The sequence below is a fragment of the Leucoraja erinacea genome, chromosome 2 (assembly GCF_028641065.1).
Source record: "Leucoraja erinacea ecotype New England chromosome 2, Leri_hhj_1, whole genome shotgun sequence".
NCBI classification, from domain to species: Eukaryota; Metazoa; Chordata; class Chondrichthyes; order Rajiformes; family Rajidae; genus Leucoraja; species Leucoraja erinaceus.
Genome location: NC_073378.1, coordinates 59,804,530 through 59,830,535, shown reverse-complemented (window position 1 = coordinate 59,830,535; position 26,006 = coordinate 59,804,530). Strand labels below are relative to the sequence as shown.

General features: G+C 41.9%; 1 protein-coding gene across 8 annotated transcripts in view; it reads right to left on the bottom strand.

The window, feature by feature from the left end:
• Positions 1-26,006, bottom strand: part of grb10b (growth factor receptor-bound protein 10b) — a 199,600-nt gene that overhangs the window by 126,192 nt on the left and 47,402 nt on the right. For 6 of the 8 annotated variants that reach the window (XM_055657357.1, XM_055657326.1, XM_055657334.1 and 3 more), the window contains 2 exons: positions 19,893-19,924; positions 8,846-8,969 (listed from right to left, as the gene is read on the bottom strand). In XM_055657357.1, the coding sequence (XP_055513332.1) occupies positions 8,846-8,882 (37 nt within the window). In that variant the 5' untranslated portion in view covers positions 8,883-8,969; positions 19,893-19,924. The remainder of the gene's footprint in view (positions 1-8,845; positions 8,970-19,892; positions 19,925-26,006) is intronic. The other 2 variants (XM_055657349.1, XM_055657382.1) reach the window with 1 other exon arrangement.

Genomic DNA, 26,006 nt, shown 5'->3' with positions numbered 1-26,006 from the left:
GCGGAGCGATGGGACACGTTCGTCATGGACTACAACCATTATGTGAATATTGCACACCGTAATGACCCTGCTGCTGTCAAAGCATCGCTGCTATTGAATCTCGCTGGGCCTGATGCTATGAGGCGGGCTCAGTCTTTTGTGTACCGTCCAGCGGTCCTGGGCGAGAATGACCAGATTGCTGAGCCAGCCGAGTCTCCTGACGACCCGGTGTGCCTGTTCAGGAAGTTTACTGAGGTTTGCGACCTTCCTTCGTATGGAACAAGCTGCCAGAGGAGATAGTTGAGGCGGGTACTATAACAATGTTTAAAAGATATTGGGCCAGGTCATGGATAGAAAAGGTTTAGTCGATATTAGCCAAACGGGGGCAGTTGGGACAATTGTAGATGGGGCATCTTGGTCGGCATGGGGAAGTTGGGCCAAAGAGATTGTCACCATGCTGTGTGATCTGTGACTGTGAGTTTTGGCAGTTTTTCATGCTTTGTGTTAACATTTATTGTCTATAAAACCCCCTTCCTGTGATGAAATATATTTTTACACATAAATCATGAATGAAGATAAGAATTTATACACAGTTTATACTGCCAGCCCTTCGTTCGCTTTTTCTATACGGTAAGTGACCTTTGACAAATCCCATGACTCCTTGCGTTTTTCGGAATACCAAACCCGCTTATTTGAATTACATTTACTATCAGTATAAATCCAGTTAAAACATAAATGCAACTTTGTACCTTCAAACATATGAAGCAATTGACATGGCCACATGACTAACTTTCACCCCTTTCTGGAAAATAATTATGGCTCAGCTATCTCTTTCAATGAATCATTTTCCATTTTTGGTTAGGAGAAAATTTAGAAGTTTTTGGTTACGTTTTCTTTGTTCAATGAGATTGTCAGCTAAACGGAGAGATTGCCAAAAAGTCCCATAGGCATTTAATGTTTGCCACCGCTAAACATAGTCCAAATTATTATGCAAGTGGAGCCCCAATTGAAATAATTACCAATAGAAATGTTCCACAAGCACACAACTAATCAATACACCTTTGTAAGTACATGAAGAATTGCAATGCTGTCTCCTTGTTAGCAATTTCAAGTAACTAAATTTCATCTTGCAGCAACTAGTGATTTTAATTTAAAAATGACAGATGATGAGTACACTAGAGGGCACTTGTTTCTAAGCTTTCCTTGTAGCAGAATGGATTAGAATGATACATTTGAATCCATGCTGTTGTGCTTCAGTGAGAGGATAAGGCAAGCATCACCTTTAATTACTAATGCTGACTGTGCTGACATCTGACATCGCATATTTTGACCTTCAGACCTTTTTCTTGTAATTTAATCCTTTAAGTAAAGCTTGATATTGAGCTAATTTTATATAGTTCTCTCGATGATATCTTTCTCCCTTTCACATACAACAATCAGAATTGCACTTTCACTATAGGCCATCCCCAGGCTACGAATGGCCAGCGCATGGACTCCATACATACATACAGTCCAGACTGATTCCTGGGATGTCAGGACTGTCTTATGAAGAAAGACTGGATAGACATGGTTTATACTCTCTAGAATTTAGGAGATTGAGAGGGGATCATATAGAAACTTACAAAATTCTTAAGGGGTTGGACAGGCTAGATGCAGGAAGATTGTTCCCGATGTTGGGGAAGTCCAGGACAAGGGGTCACAGCTTAAGGATAAGGGGGAAATCCTTTAAAACCGAGATGAGAAGAACTTTTTTCACACAGAGAGTGGTGAATCTCTGGAACTCTCTGCCACAGAGGGTAGTTGAGGCCAGTTCATTGGCTATATTTAAGAGGGAGTTAGATGTGGCCCTTGTGGCTAAGGGGATCAGGGGGTATGGAGAGAAGGCAGGTACGGGATACTGAGTTGGATGATCAGCCATGATCATATTGAATGGCGGTGCAGGCTCGAAGGGCCGAATGGCCTACTCCTGCACCTAATTTCTATGTTTCTATGAATGAGGTCCTATAATATTATAAAATTCAATGTACATAGATGTATTCATTCCTACAAACGCATCTATGCACCTGACCTATTGTCAAAATTAATTCATGGATCTATATAAAAACTGAACCCATTCATTACCCAGAAAGCCTGTAATTTTTTGGCACTGCAGTAAAACTTAAATTGGGACTTTACTGGTGCCAAAAACCTTCCAAGTGTTTCCCAATCAGAAACCTTGGATGAACTTTGAGATCCGCACTCTTCTAAAGTCCAGACACAGGGTATTCATGTCCGATGATACAGTGGCCTACATGAAGTCCAGATACGACCTTGGTATGGCCATCAAAAAGGCCAAAAGGGACTTCTGCTCCAAACTGGAGGATGAGACAGATGTTCGGTAGCTGTGGCGGGGCCTGAATGCAATCACCTCCTACAAGGCAAAACCAAGAGGCAGCTCGAATGTCGGTGAAACATCACCCCCTGACGAGCTCAATGCGATTTACGCACGCTTTGACAGGGAGAATACTGATGTGCCTTCCCGATCCCCCATTCGCTGTGATGGCATTTCAGTCTCAGTCACAGAGGCCGATGTCAGGAAATCCTTCAGAGGGGTGAACCCCCGAAAAGCACCTGGTCCTGATGGTATACCCGGTCGTGTTCTAAAAACCTGTGCAGACCAACTGGCGGGAGTTTTTACGGACATTTTCAACCTCTCACTTCTGAGGTCTGAGGTCCCCACCTGCTTTAAAAGGGCATCAATTATACCAGTGCCCAAGAAGAGTAAGGTGATGTGCCTCAATGACTATCGACCAGTGGCACTAACGCCAGTGGTGATGAAGTGCTTTGAGAGGTTGATCATGGAGCAAATCAACTCCTACCTCGACAAAAACCTGGACCCACTGCAGTTCGCTTACCGCCACAACAGATCAATGGTGGATGCGATCTCGCTGGCCCTCCACTCCGCACTGGATCACTTGGACAACAAAAACTCATATGTCAGGCTGTTATTCATCGATTACAGCTCGACATTCAACACAATCATCCCCTCCAAGCTGGTTACCTAACTCGCAGAACTGGGTCTCTGTGCATCCCTCTGCAACTGGATCCTCGACTTCCTCATCCACAGACCACGGTCTGTTCGTATTGGTGGAAATCAGCCTCAATAACAATCAGCACGGGAGCACCTCAAGGCTGCATGCTCAGCCCCCTGCTGTACTCACTCTATACCCATGACTGCGTACCCATCAAGTTCGCTGACGACACCACTGTTGTGGAGCGTATCACTGATGGGGATGAGTCCGAATATAGAAGGGAGATCGAGCAACTGTCCATATGGTGCCAGCGCAATAACCTGGCCCTCAACACCGAGAAAACCAAGGAACTGATTGTGGACTTTGGAAGGAGTACGAGGGGGACCCACAGCCCCATTTATATCAACCGGTCGATGATTGAAAGGGTCAAGAACTTCAAATTCCTGGGCGTGCACATCTCTGAAGATCTTTCTTGGTCCGAGAACACTAACGCAATTATCAAAAAAGCTCATCAGCGCCTCTACTTCCTGAGAAGATTACGGAGAGTCGGTTTGTCAAGGAAGACTCTCTCTAACTTCTACAGGTGCAGAGTAGAGAGCATGCTGACCGGTTGCATCGTGGCTTGGTTCGGCAATTTGAGCGCCCTGGAGAGGAAAAGACTACAAAATGTAGTAAACACTGCCCAGTCCATCATCGGCTCTGACCTTCCTTCCATCGAGGGGATTTATCGCAGTCGCTGCCTCAAAAAGGTTGGCAGTATCATCAAAGACCCAAACCATCCTGGCCACACACTCATCTCCCTGCTACCTTCAGGTAGAAGGTACAGGAGCCTGAAGACTGCAACAACCAGGTTCAGGAATAGCTACTTCCCCACAGCCATCAGGCTATTAAACCTGGCTCGGACAAAACTCTGATTATTAATAACCACTTTCTGCTATTTGCACTTTATCAGTTTATTTATTCATGTGTGTATATATTTATATCATGGTATATGGACACATTCATCTGTTTTGTAGTAAATGCCTACTATTTTTCTGTGTGCTTAAGCAAAGCAAGAATTTCATTGTCCTATACAGGGACACATGACAATAAACTCACTTGGCTTGACTTGCCAGATTAACAAATTTTCTGACTATCGGACGTTATTCATATTCATCGCATATTTAATACACATTTTTTTTTAAATATCACAGAGTGCCATAGCACATTTCTCCACAACACCCAAGTGTAGAAAGAGCAGCGAACCGGGACCCTTGCAAATGAACGGGAGGGGTTCAAACATCTGAGTAACCAAGGGTATTCTTAAAATGAATCAATTTGGGTAGCTACCCTAGTCCATTTGCCTCGTTCCTTTCTTTCACTAGAGCACAATAATGAATCAAGGTTTCAGATGGTGAGTCAGATGCCAAATCATTGGGCTTTCCAAATAGTTAACTGGTGGATTATCACAATGTTACTGTATTTCCTTTTCTGATGGCATGTTGGCAAGTCTCTGATTAAGTGGTCAACTTTGTGTACAGCCACAGGAGATGGGTAAGTCCCCAATAAGTATTTCTCCTCTGTTTTTATTGTGGGGAAAGACACGAGGGCCAAGGAACTGGGGCAGTCAATGGAAATGCCTTGAGAACAGTCAGTATTCAGGTTGAGGAGGTGATGAATGTCCGGACATGTATGAAAGTAGACACATCTCAAGGGTTGAGTTAGAGCTCTAGGGGCTGGTGGAATCAAGGGATATGGGGAGAAGGCAGGCACGGGTTATTGATTGGGGACGATCAGCCATGATCACAATGAATGGCGGTGCTGGCTCGAAGGGCCGAATGGCCTTCTCCTGCACCTATTTTCTATGTTTCTATGTTTGATCAGATATATCCGAGGAGACTGTGGGAAACGAGAGGGGAAATTGCAGATGCCCTGGCTGAGATTAACAAGTTATCATTAAATACGGGCGAGGTGCCGGAAGACTAGGGGGTGGCAAATTTTGTGCCTCTATTCAAGGGTTGTAGGGCAAAGGCTGGGAACTAGATCAGTGAGCCTAACATCTGTGGTTGGAAAGTAGCTGGAGAATATTCTAAGGGATAGGATATATATGCATTTAGAAGGAGCAAGGCTGATTAGGGAAAGTCTGCATGGTTTTGTACATGGGAAGTCATGTCTAATGAATCTAATTGAATTTTTTGATGACATGACCAGAGATTGATGACGGCAAAGATGCAGACAACATATATGTAGGAAAGAACTGCAGATACTGGTTTAAATCAAAGAAAGACGCAAAATGCTGGAGTAACTCAGCAGGACAGGCAGCATCTCAGGTGAGAAGGAAGGGGTGACGTTTCGGATCGAGATACTTCTTCAGTCTGAAGAAGGATCTTGACCCAAAACGTCTATCCGCAGACATTATATACATGAATTTCAGCAAGGCACGCGATAAGCTTCCGCAAGGTGGGATGCTCTGGAAGGTTAGATCCCATGGGATCCAAGGAGAGATAGTTAAATGGATAGAAAATTGGCTTCATGGAAGCAGAGGGTGATGGGAGTCGTTTTTCAGACTGGAGGCCCGTGACTAGTGGTGTGACTCAGGGTTTGGTGTTGGGCCCAATGCTGTTGTCATCTATATCAATGACAGATTAAAATGTGCAAGGCATGATTGGCAAGCATGCAGATGACACTAAAGTCTGAGAGTATTATGTTCAGCTTTGGTCACCATGTCATAGGAAAGCTGGAAAGAAGATCTGAGTGCAGAGAGGATTCACAAGTATGTTGTCAGGACTCGAGGTCCTGGGCTCTAGGAAGAGATTGAGCAGGCTAGGACTTTATTCTTTGGAGCGCAACAGGACGAGGGGTGATCTTATAGAGGTATTTACCTGGAATAGATCGGGTAAATGTATAGTCTTGCGCCCAGTGAGGGAATCAAGAACCAGATAACACAGGTTTAAGATGGAGAACTATTAAATATGAACCTGGGGAGTAACTTTTTAAACACAAAGGCTGATGGATGTATGGAATGAGCTGCCAGAGGTGGTAGTTGAGAGAGATACTATCGCAACGTTTAAGAAACATTTAGATAGGGAAAGGGATGGGATAGGTTTAGAGGGACATGGGCCAAATGCAGGCAAGTGGGACTAGTATAGATGGACCATGTTGGTCAGTGTGGGCAATTGGGTCAAAGGCCTGTTTCCTTGCTGTATGACTATGAACTGACTCAGCTGCCACTCAATCCACCCTCATCTGAATCCATATAACACTTGCTAGTTCTTGCCTCACACCTTCCCCTCATCTCTGCCAACTCTCTCCACTCCATCAGTCTCCAGAAGGGACCCCAGAAATGTTGTCTGCCCACTTCCTCCATAGATGTTTCCTAACCAGCTCAGTTCCACAAGTAATCAGTGTTATTAATAATTAAGATAATGTAATAAAAATGCAGTTCGATAGATACATTGAGGCATTAAAATTATTAAAACGGAATAAACCTCAGAGAAACATGAAGTCTGTTTGCATAGATTAAAACATCACAGGCTCAGGTTGGTATCCAGGCCCTAAGGCAGCTATTCTGCAAAACTTTCTTAAAAATAATGCAATTTTCTTTTTAATTTCTAGTATTTCTAACAGTTTAAATGTACTTTAAATGTTTCTTAAATAATTTAAAATTACTTTAACTGTTTTCAATGCCTCTATTTTCAGATATTTAAAGAAATCTCCAGACCTTTGAGAGCAGGAAGCTATAAAAAGACCATCCAGGGCAGAGCCTCAATACTTGCTGCCTAGGGCATTGTTGCTAGGAGACTGCTCTGGCTTGCAGGATGGCTGCAGTAGAGTGAGGCTATCCAATCCAAGCCTGACTATGTATTGGACTAGTTGAATTGGAGCTCAAAATAATTGCAAGTTCTCGGACGGTCACAGCAGGTTTTGCCTAGCCATGATTGGGCAATTGTAACCCTGGGCAGGTTTCTAGCAGTGAAACTTAGTTTGATCAGTCCAGCAGACTGAACTTAAAATAAATATACCCGATATAAAAAAAGATCAGGGAGTGAGGCTTTGAGCATAATCCAGCTCTCTAAGGGAAATAAATAGGATAGATATAGGAGAAATTGTTTCTGTTAGTTGGAGAGACAAATAATCAAAGTTTAAAAAAATTAAAGCCCGATTTTAAGGACCGAAGTGTAGTTCTTATACCTGCATAAATATTTGTAACGGTCTCCACAAGTGACAGTATATTATTAGCTTTAAATCAGAACTTGATTTTGATGAAGACAATATCAATGAATTAGTGGAAAAGACCGTGTATGGAATTAGACTACAAACATTGTCGAGCAGAACAGTCCTCATAGGCAGAATGGCCAACTTAAGTACTTACTATGCCTTATGTACTAGGTACTATTAATTCCTGCAGCTACCTCAGGGAAGAATTCTACTTCACTGAAGTTGACAAGGTGTCAATTCCATTTCCTATACTAATGGTCTTATCACTTCAACTCCCGAGGAGCCACAGTTGGGTGTCCATATTCATCTTCCATTGGAATACTCTCATTTATCCACTCATTTAAAAATGTATGTATATATGAAAATATAGCCACAATGAAGTCAGCCCAATTATAGTAACTGGAATAAATGAACACAGCAGCCTCAATTTAGGGAACAACTTCTAGAATTTTTTTTACATCGTAATACCTGTAAAAGATCACTGTTATTTTTTTTAGTCCACAATAGAACCTAAAACGGAATGGATTATATTTGGAATAATAGTAGAAGATATCAATTGAAATAAAGACCAAAACGTTTTTTTTAATTATGGGTTAATAATGGGAAAGAAATTGATACTTAAATTTTGGAAAAATACAACCATACCAACTGTTAAAATGTGGATTAGGAATATGATGGACATTGCACGCCTTGAAGAAATGAGACTCCGACTAGATAAATATGACCAATTCTTAAGGAGTTGGTCTCCTTTCATCAACTTTTTGGAATCATGTGATGCAGCGGTACCGTAAAGATTGCTGATTTCAGTTCATGCCGTGGATAGATCTACATCTCCGCATAAAGATTTGAAAATTTCTCTTTTAAGGGGCCTTCTCTCCTATTTCTACTTTCCACTTTTTCTTTTTTTTTATATACACACTTCACGTTTTTCTATTCTCTACCATCTATTTTTCCTCTTTTTCCACTTTGTATTGTTTTCTTTTTCTTGTCTTGCTTACTTCCTTCTCAAAACATAAAACTAGAGGTTGTACATAGAATGGATTACGGTATGACATAGTTGGCACCTAAAATTAGGTTCCACTGTACTGTTTTATACTGTATTAACTTCTAATAAAATAAAAATTTTAAAAAAATTAAAAAATTAAAAAAATCACTGTTAGACTTGTACAATAACAGCAGAAGCAAACATGTCCCTCTAGCATTTTATCATAGAAAAAGATTTCACAGTATCTCTGTTGAACAAAATTTGACACAAAAAGCTAAGCTAGTATATATTATAGGTAAAAAACTTGGTCAAATAAATATATTTAAACATGTACCACAAAGGAGGAACAAGGTGCAGTGTTACAGAGATTTGAGCAGAGAATTACATAGATTTGCACCGTGGGACATCAAGCTATGGACATAAAGTTAATGGATCACTATGAAAATAGAATATGGCAAAATCAATATATCACTAGATATATTTCAAGAAGTTAAACAAATTCTGAAAGGGAGAGGAAAGTAAACTGATTGAGAGAATAACATCCAATATTCTGCACCGAGCCGTTCCAGGAATTAACAAATGTAACATGAATTTGTTACGGACTGTATAGGTTAGTTAAAAGTGTGCAAAAACAAATTACTTCAGAAACAATATAAATAAGTTATGGTCCAACCTGATAATAAGGATGGTGTAGAAAGGAGTCTGGACATCCAGCCAAAGCCATGATGATTTCAATCTTCAAGTAAGAATTTTGCACATAAAAGATATCCACGTTGCACAGCAATATTTGGAACAATCTGGTGATTTTAACAGAAATTAAATAGTGAGTCATGTGTTAAACTAAAAGCATTTACTGAAACCTGAGCTGTTGTTATTTTCAAAAAAAGTGAAAATAGATTTAAAGGCATGGAGCTGGCTGAAGAACCATCATTGCCAGTGGACACACATAGCAAATAAACAGTAAAACTCCAACAATCTGGATTCTTGGGCCTTTGGCACTGTTGGACTGGCAGATGTCCTGGACTATTAAATATGACTATATTAATACATTAAATTAACTTTTTTGACACTACACAGTTGTATTAGAGAATCTTGTGAGATTTAGAGAGAGCGAATGAGGCAGCACGTGCTGAGGCAGATGCAGATTTTTGAACAATTGGATAGTGAATAATTGGAGACACAAGAGACAGCAGGTGCTTGAATCTGAAGTAATAAAATAAACCGCTGGTGGAACTTAGAGGGTCAGGCAGCATTTGTGGTGACAGAGGAATAGTTGAGTGTCTCCAGTTTGTTTTTTTACGACATATTATTGGAATTTTACTGTAATTATATTTTTGGTACAGAACGGCTATTATTACAAATCTAGGAGAATGCTACTCAATGGTAATTAATTGCACAGTTGACTCCATGCAACTCTTCATCAGTGTGATGCACTATTTGCTTGAAATTTAAATGAGCCAGTTATCAATGCCACGACCCTAAGATCTTGGCAAGCTGAATTCCCAATAACTTACCTCCTGAATCTTCAGAACTTCTCTACCATTTACACATTTCAAGTCATGAAATGTGATAGAATACTAGCCTGAATTAATACACTTTCAGCCATCCTTAAGTGATTGTCCTGTCAATTCTTAAAGCAAATTTCTTTAGAGGCAAGTGGCTTAGTTTGGAGACATAAAAGACTGCAGATGCTGTAATTTGGAGCATAAATCAAGCAGACAGCTGGAAGGTGATAGGTAAAGAGAGTCCAGGACAGAGGAGTAAAAAGGGTTGGAAGTAGGTGGCAACCTCTTGTCGCCCCAGTGTTATCTTCCAGCCTTCAATTTGAATGGAGACATACACAGTCATAGTGAGTGGAAACAGGCCTTTCGGCCCAACCTGCCCACACCGACCAACATCTACACTAGTCCCACCTGCCTAAATTGGCCCATATCCCTCTAAACCTGTTCTATCCACGTACCTGTCTAATATTTCTAAAATATTGCGATAGTATCTGCCTCAACTACCTCCTGTGGCAGCTGTGTGAAAAAGCTATCCCTCTGGTTCCTATTAAATCTTTCCCCCTCACCTTAAACCTATGTCCTCTAGTTGCTCAATACACTTTTAAACACATCTCAAATATAGGTAAAATATTTTAATGGTCCAATTCACAACAAAACAGTGGGTGGTTAGGTTTACAACTTTGACAATCTTTCTGGTCCAGTTTCAGACATCTTGAGGGTAAATAATATGGGGAAATCTTGGAAAAAAACAAAGACAGCAAAATGAACCAACTGCACTAAAAGACAAATGATATCTGCACATGTACCAAAAAAGGCAATTGAAAAATACCACATTTTTCTTCCATTGCATTTTGTGTTTATTTATTTTTTTCTGCCATAAAATTTGTAAAAATGAATTTTATTCAATAAATTGCTGAGCAGTGAATTCAATGAGGCAACAAATTTCTGTAACCCAAGACCTCCTTGTCCTTTGGGAACATTTATAAGCTACAAAAACTATTGAGGGTAGTAGCGGCTGGTTAGTATACAGAAATTGTCAGAGAATCAATATTGTGGTGCACTTACATAGAACATGAACATAGGAACAGGACAGCACAGGAACAGCCTCTTTTGTCCATGATGTCTGTGTCCACCATGATGCTAAATTAAACATCCCTTCTGCCTACTCATGATCCACATTCCTCTATTTCCTGCATATTCATGCACTTATCTAAAATCTTCTTAAACACCACAACCACACTTGGAAACACATTCCAGGCTCATACCAGTGTGTAAAACAACTTCAATCAATCAATCAATCAATCAATCAATCAAAACTTTATTGTCATTCAGAAATACGTCAGTGAATGCAAGTCTGAACGAAATTTTGTTGCATCTGGCTCCCCGTGCAACACAAAATAACATGAAGGATAAAATGGATAATATGGATAAAAAGATAAAATGGATAGAAAGATAAAATAGATAATGGTGGCGGCACATTACATGGCATTCAAGAGTCTGATGGCTCGAGGGAAGAAGCTGTTGCAAAACCTGTCCGTTCTGCTCCTTATACTACGATATCTCTTGCCATAGGGCAGCAGAGTGAACAGTCCATGATTGAGATGTGTGGGGTCCTTTATAATACTGCTGGCCTTAGACAAGCAACGTTTGCACGCAATGTCCCCGATTGAGGGAAGAGAATTTCCGATTATTTTTTCCGCCGTCCTCACTGCTCTCTGCACGGACTTCCAGTCGGAGGCTTTACAGTCCCCAAACCAGACAGAGATGCAACTGGTTAAAATGCTCTCTATGGTGCCCCTGTAGAAAGTGGCAAGGACGGGATAGGGGAGGTGAGCTCTTCTCATCCGGTGCAGAAAGTGCAACCGCTGCTGCGCTCTCTTAACTAATGTTTTTTGACCAGGTTAGACTGATCGTGATCTGCACCCCCAGGAACTTAGTGCTACTGACCAACTCCACATCGCTGTCATTAATGTGAAGTGGTGTGTGACTGTGCCGGTTTTTCCTGAAGTCAACGATAACCTCCTTTGTTTTGTCAACATTCAGGATCAGATTGTTCGTGTTGCACCAGTCCACCAGTTGTTTCACCTCCTCCCTGTAAGCCAGTTCATTGTTGTCCCGGATAAGGCCCAGCACTGTGTGTCATCTGCATACTTCATGATGTGGTTTGTACTAAACCTGGCACAACAGTCGTGGGTCATCAGGGTAAACAGCAGTGGACTCAGGACGCAGCCCTGAGGGGAGCCGGTGCTCAGAGAGATCATGTTGGAGGTGTTGTTTCCAACCCATACTGACTGGGGTCTGTCAGTGAGGAAGTCCAGTAGCCAGTTACACAAGGGGGTGCTGAGGCCTAATGGGCCCAGTATGCTTACCAGGTGCTGAGGGATGCTTGTATTGAACGCTGAAGTCCACGAACAGCATTTGCTACTACATATCTCCTTTAAACATTCTCCCTTTCACCTTAAAGCTATAACCATTTTAATATTTGACATTGAAACGTATCTCCTCGAAAAGCAGACGCCAAAACAGGGACATTTTAAATATTTTCAGTAGCGATTTCCCTTGTCATTTTAGAAATCCATTCCTCTGTAAATTTGGTAAATTATTTTCCTGACTTTTTTAATTAAAATTGTTGACCAATCTGACCTTTTTTTAAAAGAAATCTGAGCGCTGCCCAGCTCCTGACGTTACAATAACAGTGACATTTTTACATCTCCTGGTAGAAATTTTCCTTATGATTTCAAAAATCCACTCCTCCATCAATTTGGTCAAAACAAAATATTGTGGCACAGCTGGTAGACATGCCGCCTCACACACCAGAGATGTGTTTTCGATCCTGTCCTCGGGCACTGTCTGTTTTGAATTTGCACATTCTCCCTGCAAGCGTGTGGGTTTCCTTCCACATCCCAAAGACGCATTGGCTTTGTAGGTCAACTTGTATCTGTAAAATTGCCCCTAATGTGTAGGGAGTGGGTGAGCAAAGTGGAATAACAGAACGTGTGTGAATGGGTAGACAAAAATACTGGAGAAACTCAGCGGGTGAGGCAACATCTCTGGAGCGAAGGAAATAGGCGACGTTTAACCATTGAAATGTTTAACCTGTCAGATGGGTATAGTCGGTTTTAACAGCTATTATCATAAAATGCCTTTAGAAATTTCCTTGCAACCTGTATATTTTGTTGTGGATAAATTATGTGGGAAGCGAGGGTGTTTATGTAACAATAGCAATAATTTTCCGTCCTTCACAGAAAGATGCTTGCATCAATCTGTAGTGTGCATGGTTAAGCATATATGTTACCATGGTCCAGGATTTATTGACACAGGTTGATCATACACTGAATAATCCAATCACATTTTTGATTTTTGAAAGAAATAATAGAAATTGCATTAATTGCAACGTGTAAGAGTTGAGATACTGTATTATAAGGTTGCTGCATGTCATTGTGGTATATATCTTGTCTTGATTGGTGAATATGTTTAGTTTGTGACTTTATTTGAAGCAGAAATAATATGTGAATGCTTCATTAAGCATAATTCTGACTGGTAACTACGTCCTTCGTGAATGCATATTATCGCACACGTCATCTAAGCCATCTTAGATGACCACCTAAACTGTAATTTGGCAACCTAAAAAGCTGCCTAGGTTGCCCAGCTAGTAACAGAGAAAAAAAGTTAAGAGCCCTGCTTGGGGTTGGGGAGGAAACCCATGTGATCACAGGGAGAATGTGTAAACTTTACTTAGACATCTGCAGTATCAGTGTTAAGGATAGAAGGGTAGAAACTAAGTCCCTTGAATTGTGAGACTGGGATCCCCCAACATAAGGTAGGTAATACTTGCACAGAAATTCCAGAGACAGTGAGGAGAGGGGGCAGGTTTGCTCAATGAGGAAAGTTGAAGCAGACTGGGCTGTTACCCTGGAGTTTAGAAAAATGAGAGGTGACATCATTTAAATGTACCAAATTCTTACAAGACTTCATAGGCTAAGTGCAGGAATAATGTCTGAGAACATGGCATTGGCCATTCAAGACCAATGATAAGATTTTTTTTCAACCATTGGGTAATGAATCATTAGAATTCTCTCCCCAGCATGGCTGGGGAAGACCAATCGTTGAGATGGATTTAAGTTGGATTAACAATATTTTATATATATAAAGGGTCAAAAGATTAGTCAAATAATTGCTTCATTAGTAAAGGGCCAATTTTCTGCGACCAGAAATTGGTCGCCATGGAGAAAATCGATACTTTTGTAGTCGTAGGTGCAATTGTAGTGGGGTCGCCCTGTAGTTATAGGTAATCACGCTAGTCGTTGGTAGTTTTAGTTAATCGCCTTTGCTGAAATCTGTAATGCAACCAAAAACACAAACTACAGAAGACCATAGTTGTGCAGTATTCAAGAGCCTGATGGTTACTGGGGTAAACATTGTTTTTTGACCCCATATACCTTCTTCCCAATGGTAGTAGCAAAGTGAGAGCAAGGTAATGGGCCTGTCCCAGTTAGGCGATTTGACTGTCAAGTTGTTGGCAGCCGCCTGAAAAACTGGCAACTGGAACGGCGACTGTCAGAGTGAAACACACACACAAACACATCGCAAAGGGGTCCAGGGAAAATGGGAGGAGCGGTGTCTGAAATTCACACGGTGCAAAGCCAAGGTGATACAGACACACACACAATGCGCTGAACAGGAAGGTTGGCGCTGTAATTAAGACGGCTAGCAGAGTGTACGGTATGTCCTTTAAAAGAGGGGGGAAGAGGGGGGGGGGGGAAAGAAGGTAGAGAAGTAGTGGAGACGACTTTTAATAAGCCAGACAACTTTTAATAAGCCAGAGATACACAACTATGAAGCTCGGCGGATATTTAACATTACCGGTCGGTTATCCTTGGTTCTGAAAACTAATGCTTCCGTTTTTTTCCCCAATGAGCCAATTAAATTCACCGGTCAGCACCGGCTACAACCTACGAGTAGCTAAGTGGACCTTCGACCTCCTGGCAACCCATGCCTCCTTGCGACCCACCTACGGCTCAAGAATTCTTGCTACTCTCCATTGGCGGCTTCATACTAGTCGCCACTAATTTTTCAACATGTTGAAAAATTCTCGGCGACCATAATGAGGCCACAACTAGTTCCCAGAATGTGGGAATTCCTCACGACCATGAAGGCGACTCCCTGGCAACTACCCGCGAACATATGGCGCTTGCATAGTCTCCTGCAGTCGCCTAAGTGGAACATGCCCACAAGGGTAGTATGAGTCTTAGGCAGCTCTTCTTACAGAACCCTTCAATAGTGAGGTCAGTATCTGTGATGGACCGGGCAATGTCCACGACTCTCTGCAGCCTCCTTCGTTCCTTGGCATTCGAGTCACTCACAGAACCTGGCTGTGATGTAACCAGTAAATATGCTCTCTACCGTATAACTGTAGACATTCGATAGAATATTCCACAACATAATGAATCTCCTCATTGGCAGCATAGTGGTAGTGTTGCTGCCTCAGTGCCAAAAACCCTGTTTTGATCCTGACTATGGGTGCTGTCTATAAGGAGGCTGTACATTTTTCCCTGTGGCCACGTGGGTTTTCTGCTGGATTTTCGGTTTCCTTCCGCACTCCAAAGACATAGATGTTTGTGGGTTGATTAGCTTCTGTAAATTGTAAATCGTCCCTAGTGTGTTGGATGGTGCTAGTGTACAAGGTGATCTCTGGCCGGCGCAGACTTGGTAGGCCGAAGGGCCTGTTTCCATGCTGTAACTCTAAAAACGTATAATTCAGGGAAGAAGAACGATGCTGTGAAATATATCGATTTTACAGAAGAGGTGCTGCCAATCTTGAGGTGCAAAAAAGTGGGTAAATCCCTGGAGTCTCACCAAAAGTATCCTAGGACATTAAGGGAAGCAAGGAAAGAAAGTGCTGGGGTCTGGGATATTTATCATAAATGCTCCCTTGTCGTCTTCTATCCTGTGTGCTCCATAACCATTTTGGGTGTAACACCTTTTGTCTGTACTGTCATTTTCTCTTGCTTGAATACCACCAATTAACACAAATTACTAGCAGATGTTCACAACCCACTACTGGTATTTGTATTCCAAAGAAACCAAATTCAGGGTAGGTGTAGAGATATTATGTGCTTTGAGCCTGTTCTACCATTCATAATCATCAAAGCTGTTCATCCAAATTCAGCACTGTTTCTGCCCCTCCTCCCCATATACCTTAGCATCTTCAGCACTGAAAACTATATCCAATCCCATAGTCATACAGCATCTGAACAGGCCCTTCGGCCCAACTTACCCATGCTAACCAACATGCCCCATCTAACTGCTTTTGGCCCATATATCTCTAAACCTAACCTATCCATGTACCTGTCCAAATGTTTCATAAATGTTGTGATAGTGCCTGCAGCCATTATTTCCTCCAATAGTTTATTCCATACACTCAGTAAAAAAGTGATCCCATTAAATCTTTCCCCCCTCACCTTAAACCTTATGTCCTCCCGTTCTCGATCTTTCCCAAAAGACTTTCACCTTTACCAGATCTATGTACTCTCTCGTTCTCAGGAGTAGGCCATTCGGCCCTTCGAGCCTGCACCGCCATTCAATATGATCATGGCATCATCCAACTCAGATCCCGTACCTGCCTTCTCTCCATACCCTCTGATTTTGGCCCACAAGGCCACACATCTATCTTAAATATAGCCAATCACTGGCCTCAACTACCCTCTGTGGCAGAGAGTTCCAGAGAGTTCCCCCTTTCCTCTCATGATTTTGTACACTATAAGATCACCCCTCATCCTCCTGTGCTCAAAGGAATAAAGCCCAAGCCTGTTCAACCTCTCCCTGTAGCTCAGGCCCTCGAGTCCTGGCAACATCCTTATAAATCATCTCTGATCCCTTTCAAGCTTGACAACATCTTTCCTATTACACAGTGACCAAAACTGAACACAATACTCCAAATGTGGCCTCACCAATGTCTTATATAACTGTAACTTGACCTCCTAGCTACTTTACTCAATACTCTTGACTGATGAAGGCCAATGTGTCAAAAGTCTTCTTGACCTCCTTTTCCACTTGTGACACCATTTTCAAGGAACTATGTGCCTACACTCCGATATCCCTCTGTTCTACATCACTCCCCAGAGCCCTACCATAAATTGTGTAGATTCTGCCATGTTAGACTTCCTGAAATGTAAAACCACACAATTCTCTGCATTAAATTCCATTAACCATTCCTCAGATCACGTGCCCAACTGATCAAGGTCCTGCTGTATTCTTTGACAACCATCTTCACTATCTACAATACCATCCACTTTAGTGTCATCTTCTTAAATATATTTAATGAATTGGCTTCAAATGCTTTTTGTGATAGAGAATTCCACTCTCTGGATGAAGAAATTCCTCATCTCATGGCTTACATGTCCTTAGACTGTTATTACTGGTCCGGAAATCACCCACCATTAGCAATATCCTTCCTGTTTCCAGTCTGCTTGTTCTATCATAACTGTGTACATTTCTGAGATCTCCCCTGAAGTCTAATCACTCAAATTTCTCTTTGCATGTCAGTACTGCCACCCCAGGATTGTACTCTCAACTTATACTTGATAGTGCAGATCATACATTTGGAAAGTACTTTTGGAGGTTTCATGAGTAACATCCAAGAATTATACCAATTTTAGGCAATGTTGCTCAGTTGAATGGAGTGTATCTGTAGGATAATCGAAGGAGTGGTGATAAAGCATTGTGCTTTATCTTAGTCATTGCTGAGCTTTATTCTTCTGGGCAAGCAGATGGTTATACCATTACACTCACTTGTACTTTGTGAATGGTGAAAAGACTTCAAGATGTCAAGTAATGAGTGCAAGAGTCGTAAGACGTATCCCGACCTGAAATGTCACAGATCCATGTTCTCTGGGTATGCTGCCTGAAGCATTTTGCGTCTTCCTTTGGTAAACCAGCAATTGCAGTTCCTGTTTCTACAATTGATCAGATATATCTGAGGACATTGTGGGAAACTAGGGAGGAAATTGCAAGAGCCCTGGTTTAAATTTAAGAGTGATAGACACAAAATGCTGGAGTAACTCAGGCAGAAAGAATGGGTGAATTTTCGGGTCGAGACCTTTCTTCAGATGAGTCTTTAAATACAGGAGAGGTGCCAGAAGACTGGAGCGTGGCAAATGTGTGCCTCGATCCAAGAGGGCTGCAGGGGAAATGCTGGGAACTATCAGCCAGTGAGCTTAACATCTGTAGTTGGAAGGTTACCAGAGAGTATTCGAAGGGACATGATATACAGGCATTTAGACGAACAATTCACATATCACTGTACCTTAATTTGTACACGTGACAATAAAGGTCCTTTGAAACCCTTTGAATAAGGGCTGATTAGAGAAAGATTCAGCATGGTTTTGAGCGTGGGAGGTCATGTCTCAAGAATCTGAGTTTTTGTGAAGACATAACCAGAAGCCATGGATTTCAGCAGGCATTTGACAAGATTCCACGTGGTAGGCTGCTCTGGAAGGTTAGATCACAAGGTATCCAAGGAGAAAGAGCTGAATGGATAGAAAATTGGCTTCATGGAGTAAAATTACATACAACTGAATATCGGTATAGTAGTAAACAGCCTTTAATTGCGACACAAACTCAACTCCTTGCCCATTTCGATTCTAAGAAATTGCCCAAAGCCAAAGTAAGGTGATTCACAAGCTCGATAGTAATGTTTGATAATTAAAATTCCTTCAGTTTCCAGTTCATTAATATTGCCCAACTTCACCTACTTCACCTCAACCTCAGTACATCTTCTGTTGAAACTTAATCCACAGGTACCTCATCTCTAAACTTAATGAATCCACTGCTCTCTTCTAATGAGCTAGCTTAAATACTTATATTAATGCAAATCTCTGCTGATCTTATCTCAATTCATTCTGGTTCGTTCACAGATTATACCTGTGCTAAATTGTCAACAGTAATTTTCTTATTTTTAATTTTTAAATCGCTCCATAATTGATAGATGTCTTGGCTTTAAGCCCTAGGACTCCCTCCCTAAAACTCTCCATTTCTTAAAGATAGTTTTTAAGTACTTATTGACCAAGGTTTTGGTCATATGTCTTCATATCACTGGAACTGCAAGGAACTGCAGATGCTGGTTTACACCAAAGATGGACACAAATGCTGGAGTAACAGGCAGCATCTCTGGAGAGAAGGAATGGGTGACATTTCCGGTTGAGACCCTTCTTCAGACCAAGAGGCATGGAAGATGAAGTCCAGAGTTATGGAAGGGTAAGGTGCGAAAATGACAGATCAAAGCAGATGCTGTAACAAAATGTAGCATGGTTCATTGTTAGCTGAGGGGAAGATGACAAGGAGTCATGCAATCTATAATATTAATCTGAAGGACAGTGAAATTAGTTGGAGAACTAGGGTGGTTGAGAACAAGGTGCATGCCTCCTTATCACCTTCCCCTCAGTTTATCACCTTCCCCTCAGCTAACAATGAACCATTCTATATTTCCTTATTATCATCAGTTCTGATGTCCTTTTCATACCTTACCCCCTCCATATCTTTAGACTCCCTCTCCCCTGACTCAGTCTGAAGAAGGGTCTCAACCCAAAATGCCACCTATTCCTTCTCTCCAGAGATGCTGCCCGTAATGCCAGTTACTCCACCATTATGTGTTGCTTGAAGCACTGACATGTTTCATTGTGGTACATTGTGCATTAAGTAGAGAACTGGCCTGTTGTTAATTAAGCATGGAAATTGGCAGTGTGGTTGAAACTAGCATGCCTCTAAAAGTTAGATAATTAATTACTACAGTTGGAGTTTAAATTAAAAGCTTCCAATTAACCAATTACTCGCATGCTAAAATCCAAGTTCACATCTCATGAGTTTAATTTTTCATGGCGTTCTCTTATTCAGCCTTACATTTTCATTTGCAGTTAAAATTCTGAACAAAATTCCTCATTTCACTGTTGTGCTTTTCATTTGAAAGTTTAGCTTTATAAGTGCCACCAAACTAACAAATTGGTTTATTTTTGTTAACACTATGAATAATGTTAATATGTATATTCATTGCGTGAATAAAGGCCTAGTTTCTGTGACATTTTGTGCTATACTAAAGGAAATATGAAATTGATCATATCCTGACAATTTAAAAGGATCTCTGAATTCAGGATGAGACAAGAAAATGAAGAGACAAACATGGTGCCAATTTACAAAGATGGAACAACTGAGAGAATTACAGACCTGCGAGCTTGACATCAGTAGTTGTAAGCATCCTGAAAGAAAGAATAATGAAATGTCAGGAAAATGTCACATGGCAAGGTGGCAGACCATGCTTGCTTTGAGTTCTTAGAAAATACAGAGTACTTAACGTAAAGACTTCAATACTGTTTGGTTTTGACAATTATTCCACATGGAACTTCACAGAAAGTAAGCTTCTTAAGTTTTGCGTCAGAAAATACAAAGCCTAATTTAGGAATCAGCATCAACATGAAATAATTCACCAGGAGTTAGTTATGACTCCGGAGTATGCACTATTGTATGATCATTTGATGTGAATTTTACAATTATACTAAAAAGAATGATGCCAAATGCAGGCAAAAGGCATAGCTTGAAGATTCTTGAAAACACCAAGATCGTGGCAACAGGCAGAGATGCTAGTCGAGTTCAAATGGTACTAGCAGTTGTTCTCATAGTAGTTTGCAAGTTGTCGTGCTCTTATTAAAGGAAAGACATTTTGTGAGCATTGCTGAATAACCTACTTTTTATTGCACATTCTAGCTATTAAAGAGATAAGCCTACAGGAACAGATGCCAATAAATATGATCGTGGCTTGAATGAGTGGGTAGGTAAGAATCATGAGAATAGACCGGAGGTATATCAACATTCCACTAGTTAATTGGGCTTTTATTTTTGTATATTTTTTAAATAAAAGATTATTAACAAACAACCACCGTGAGATGAAACAAGGAGACAAGAATGTAGATGCTGGAATCTGGAGCAAAAAACAAACTGCTTGAAGGCAAAGGGAAGGTCAATATTTGGGTCAAAATCTGGGGCTTAAATGGATGAAGGACCCCAACTTCTTTAAACAGATAACATTATCTGCAATTGGAAATCAAAAGAAAAATTGTTGTTGCTTCATTTTGCAATATGGTTGAGATTTAATATTGTCATGTATACCGAGTACAGTGAAAAGCTTTGTTTTGCATGCTATCCAAACAGATCAGATATACCATACATAAGTACAATCAAGTCAAACTCAAGTACAACAGAAAACCTGAAGCTACCCCTCTCAATATTCCCAAATGAACATAGCTGGTTATTTATGGACAACAATTGAAAAGTTGCTGGCAATAACCATGCAGACTTTATCACTTTGGAGCATGATAAGCAAATGTAATAATGGTCGATGAGATTTAACAGAATGTTAGTGACAAACACAATGTCCTGGAACAATGATTTTGGAATAAAAATCAGAAAGCCATTCATGACAGACAATTGGTGATGATTTTCTTGTATTCAAAAGATAAGAACCATCTAAATAAACATTATTATTATTATTATTATTATTATTATATACCAAAACATTTGGGCATCTGAAACACTTCTTGCTTAGGACACAACGCAATATTTGTAAAAGAGTTTTCACTTGAGGTTATTTTGAAAACTGTTCACAAATGGGCTCCTGCCTAATTCAATATGATCCTCAAATGTGTTATTGCACAAACAAATTCACAAATTATATTGTCTACTTTCTCATGCTTTCTTTCCACTTTAGTTGGTTTTTGTTAGTCCTCTCCTGCCCTGTAGGTTGAGACTTTTCATTTTTGCAGGGAATGCTCTGATACACAATGAATCGTCTTATTAGAAAAACACAGAAACTTTAACTGTATTATTCAAGATTTTCCCTATTTTCGTGCATAAAAAAACACATTTTTTAATATGATTGCAGAAATGTTTTGTCCTTTGCTGTTTCCAACACACTCTTATTTTGACCATCAACACACATATCCCCAAATAAATGGTCAATGTGTGGGGATTCTGAAACTCAAGTGTTTCATTAAAGCAAAATTAATGTAAGTCTAAATTTTGCATAGTTGAAATTTATTGACAGAGCTAAGGGTGGCACGGCGGTAGAGTTGGTGCCTTACAATGTCAGAGACGCAGGTTCGATCCTGACTATGGGGTACTTGTCTGTATGAAGTTCGTATGTTCTCCTGGTGACCTGCGTGGGTTTTCTCTGATATTTAAATTCTCTGGTATTTAATATTGTCGCATATAAATAAATGTGAGGTTAACCACTTTGGCGGCAAAAACAAGGGGGCAGAGTATTACCTCAATGGGGTTAGGTTAGGTAAGGGGGAGGTACAGCGAGACCTGGGTGTCCTTGTACACCAGTCACTGAAAGTTGGCGTGCAGGTACAGCAGGCAGTGAAGAAAGCTAATGGAATGTTGGCCTTCATAACAAGAGGTTTTCAGTATAGAAGTAAAGAGGTTCTTCTGCAGTTGTATAGGGCTCTGGTGAGACCACATCCGGAGTATTGTGTATAGTTTTGGTCTCCTAATTTGAGGAAGGACATCCTTGTGATTGAGGCAGTGCAGCGTAGGTTCACGAGATTGATCCCTGGGATGGCGGGACTGTCATATGAGGAAAGATTGAAAAGACTAGGCTTGTATTCACTGGAGTTTAGAAGGATGAGGGGATATCTTATAGAAACATATAAAATTATAAAAGGACTGGACAAGCTAGATGCAGGAAAAATGTTCCCAATGTTGGGCGAGTCCAGAACCAGGGGCCACAGTCTTAGAATAAAGGGGAGGTCATTTAGTCAAGTCAAGTCAAGTTTATTTGTCACATACACATACGAGATGTGCAGTGAAATGAAAGTGGCAATGCTCGCGGACTTTTGTGCAAAAGACAAACAACAAAACAACCAAACAAATTATAAACACAATCATAACACACATATTCTTTTACATAATAAATAATGGAAGGAAAAACGTTCTGTAGAGTTAGTCCCTGGTGAGATAGGCGTTTACAGTCCGAATTGCCTCTGGGAAGAAACTCCTCCTCAACCTCTCCGTTCTCACCGCATGGCAACGGAGGCGTTTGCCTGACCGTAGCAGCTGGAACAGTCCGTTGCAGGGGTGGAAGGGGTCTCCCATGATTTTGTTTGCTCTGGAGTTGCACCTCCTGTTGTATAGTTCCTGCAGGGGGGTGAGTGAAGTTCCCATAGTGCGTTCGGCCGAACGCACTACTCTCTGCAGAGCCTTCTTGTCCTTGGCAGAGCAATTCCCAAACCAGATGGTAATGTTCCCGGACAAGATGCTTTCCACCGCCGCTGCGTAGAAGCACTGGAGGATCCTCGGAGACACTCTGAATTTCCTCAATTGCCTGAGGTGGTAAAGGCGCTACCTTGCCTTACTCACGAGTGCTGAGGCGTGTGATGCCCATGTCATATCCTCAGAGATGTGGACTCCCAGATATTTGAAACAGTTCACCCTATCCACAGGATCCCCATTTATCCTCAATGGAGTGTACGTCCTCGGATGATGTGCCCTCCTAAAGTCCATGATCAGCTCCTTCGTTTTTTTGATGTTCAAGAGGAGGCTGTTATCCTGGCATTTTACGACAGAGGTGAGAAAAAACGTTTTCACCCAGAGAGTTGTGAATTTATGGAATTCCCTGCCACAGAGGGCAGTGGAGGCCAAATCACTGGATTGATTTAAGAGAGAGTTAGATGGAGCTCTAGGGGCTAGTGGAGTCAAGGGATATGGGGAGAAGGCAGGCACGGGCTATTGATACGGGACGATCAGCCATGATCATCATGAATGGCGGTGCTGACTCGAAGGGCCGAATGGCCTCCTCCTGCACCTATTTTCTATGTTTATATGTTTCTATTTCCGGTTTCCTCCCACACTCCAAAGATGTATAGGTTTGTAGGTTTGATTGGCAGTCACCGAGGTACGTTGTTTAGTAGAGTGACAGCCGCCGGAAAGAAGCTGTTCCTCGACCTGCTGGTTCGGCAACGGAGAGACCTGTAGCGCCTCCCGGATGGTAGGAGGGTAAACAGTCCATGGTTGGGGTGAGAGCAGTCCTTGGCGATGCTGAGCGCCCTCCGCAGACAGCGCTTGCTTTGGACAGACTCAATGGAGGGGAGCGTGGAACCGGTGATGCGTTGGGCAATTTTCACCACCCTCTGCAATGCCTTCCGGTCGGAGACAGAGCAGTTGCCATACCATACTGTGATGCAGTTGGTAAGGATGCTCTCGATGGTGCAGCGGTAGAAGTTCACCAGGATCTGAGGAGACAGATGGACCTTCTTCAGTCTTCTCAGGAAGAAGAGACGCTGATGAGCCTTCTTGATCAGAGTAGAGGTATTGTGGGTCCAAGAGAGGTCATCGGAGATGTTGACTCCCAGGAATCTGAAGCTAGAAACACGTTCCACCTTCGTCCCGTTCATGTGGATGGGGGTGTTCGTGACGCCTCTGGACTTCCTGAAGTCTTCAATGAGCTCCTTGGTCTTCTTGGAGTTAAGGGCCAGGTTGTTGTCAGCGCACCATGCTGCTAAGTGCTGGACCTCCTCCCTGTAGGCCAGCTCATCGTTGTTGCTGATGAGGCCAATCACCGTTGTATCATCTGCATACTTGATGATGGTGTTAGTACCATGTACAGGTGTGCAGTCATAGGTGAAGAGGCAGTAGAGGGGGGGGCTCAGCACACAGCCCTGAGGAACGCCGGTGTTCAGGGGAGAGGGTTGAAGAGGTGTGCTTAACGTGTCTAACCTCACAGACTGGGGTCTGTTGGTTAGAAAGTCCAGTATCCAGTTGCAGAGGGAGGGGTCGATGCCCAGGTTCCACCGAGTTTGGTGATCAGTTTTGATGGAATAATGGTGTTGAATGCTGAGCTGTAATCGCTGAACAGCATTCTTACATAAGTGTCTCTGTTGTCAAGGTGGGAGAGGGCGGAGTGAAGCGGAGGGCGGAGCCTCCAGCACTTTGCTTGTTGATCAAGATTCCAGCGTCTGCAGTTTTCTATGTCTGTACTTTAATCAATTTCTGGCCTGCTTCCCATCTTTCACATCTTCCCATCTTAAACGGTCATTAACAATTCTTGCATTCATATCCTTATTTGTACAATGTGATGTTCATCCATCACCCGCATTCCCTAATCAGTGTTGGCTCCCAGTTAAACAAATCCTTAAATTTACTTTGTATCCTTAAATAATTCCCCAAATTCCCATTGTTGCCAATTATCCAGCACGATAACCCTCCTAGCAATGTATTTTCTTCAATTTTGGCCTCTTGTGCATGCCTTATTTTAACTTTTACCTTTGGCCTCATCAGCGACTACGATGAGTCGGCCTATAGGGAGGAGGTCCAGCTCCAAGCAGCATGGTGCGCTGACAACAACCTCGCCCTTAACACCAAGAAGACTAAGGAGCTCATTGTGGACTACAGAAGGTCTAGGGGTGGCACACACACCCCCATCCTTATTAATGGGAAGGAGGTGGAACGTGTTTCCAGCTTCAGGTTTCTGGGGGTCAACATTTCTGATGACCTCGCTTGGACCCACAATACCTCAACACTGGTCAAGAAGACTCACCAGCGTCTCTTCTTCCTGAGGAAACTCAAGAAGGTCCATCTGTCTCCTCAGATTCTGGTGAACTTCTACCGCTGCGCCATCGAGAGGATCCTTACTAACTGTATCACAGTATGGTATGGCAGCTGCTTTGTCTCCGACCGGAAAGCACTGCAGAGGGTGTTGAAAACTGCCCAACGCATCACCGGTTCCTCACTCCCCTCCATTGAGTCTGTCCAGAGCAAGTGATGTCTGCAAAAGGGGCGTAGCATCACCCCAACCACAGATTGTTTACCTTCCCCCAGTGACTTATCTCCCCCCCCCCCCCCCCCCCCCCCCCGAACTACTGCTACTGTATATACATATATATATTTTTACTGTTCCATTATTCTGTGTTCGCACTTCGGGGTGAGATGCTAACTGCATTTTGTTGTCTCTGTACTTGTACACTGCACAATGACAATAAAGTTAGAATGTGAATCTGAATCTGAGTACATGGATACGTGACATTTCAGGTCGGGACCCTTCTTCAGAATCATTGAAGACCACATTGTCTCAAATGCATGACCTCACCAGTCAGGATTCAACACCACCTACCATTTTTCAGTCCATTTCACCACAAGATCAATATCTCTGTGCAACGCAAGAATTACTTCCACACTATCAACAATGACATCAATCTTTCATTATCGCAAATGCAGGTCAGAATTGACTGGAAATGATAGAATCGAGGTATTTGGAGATGGCGGTGGGGGAGGCGATGGCAGAAACAA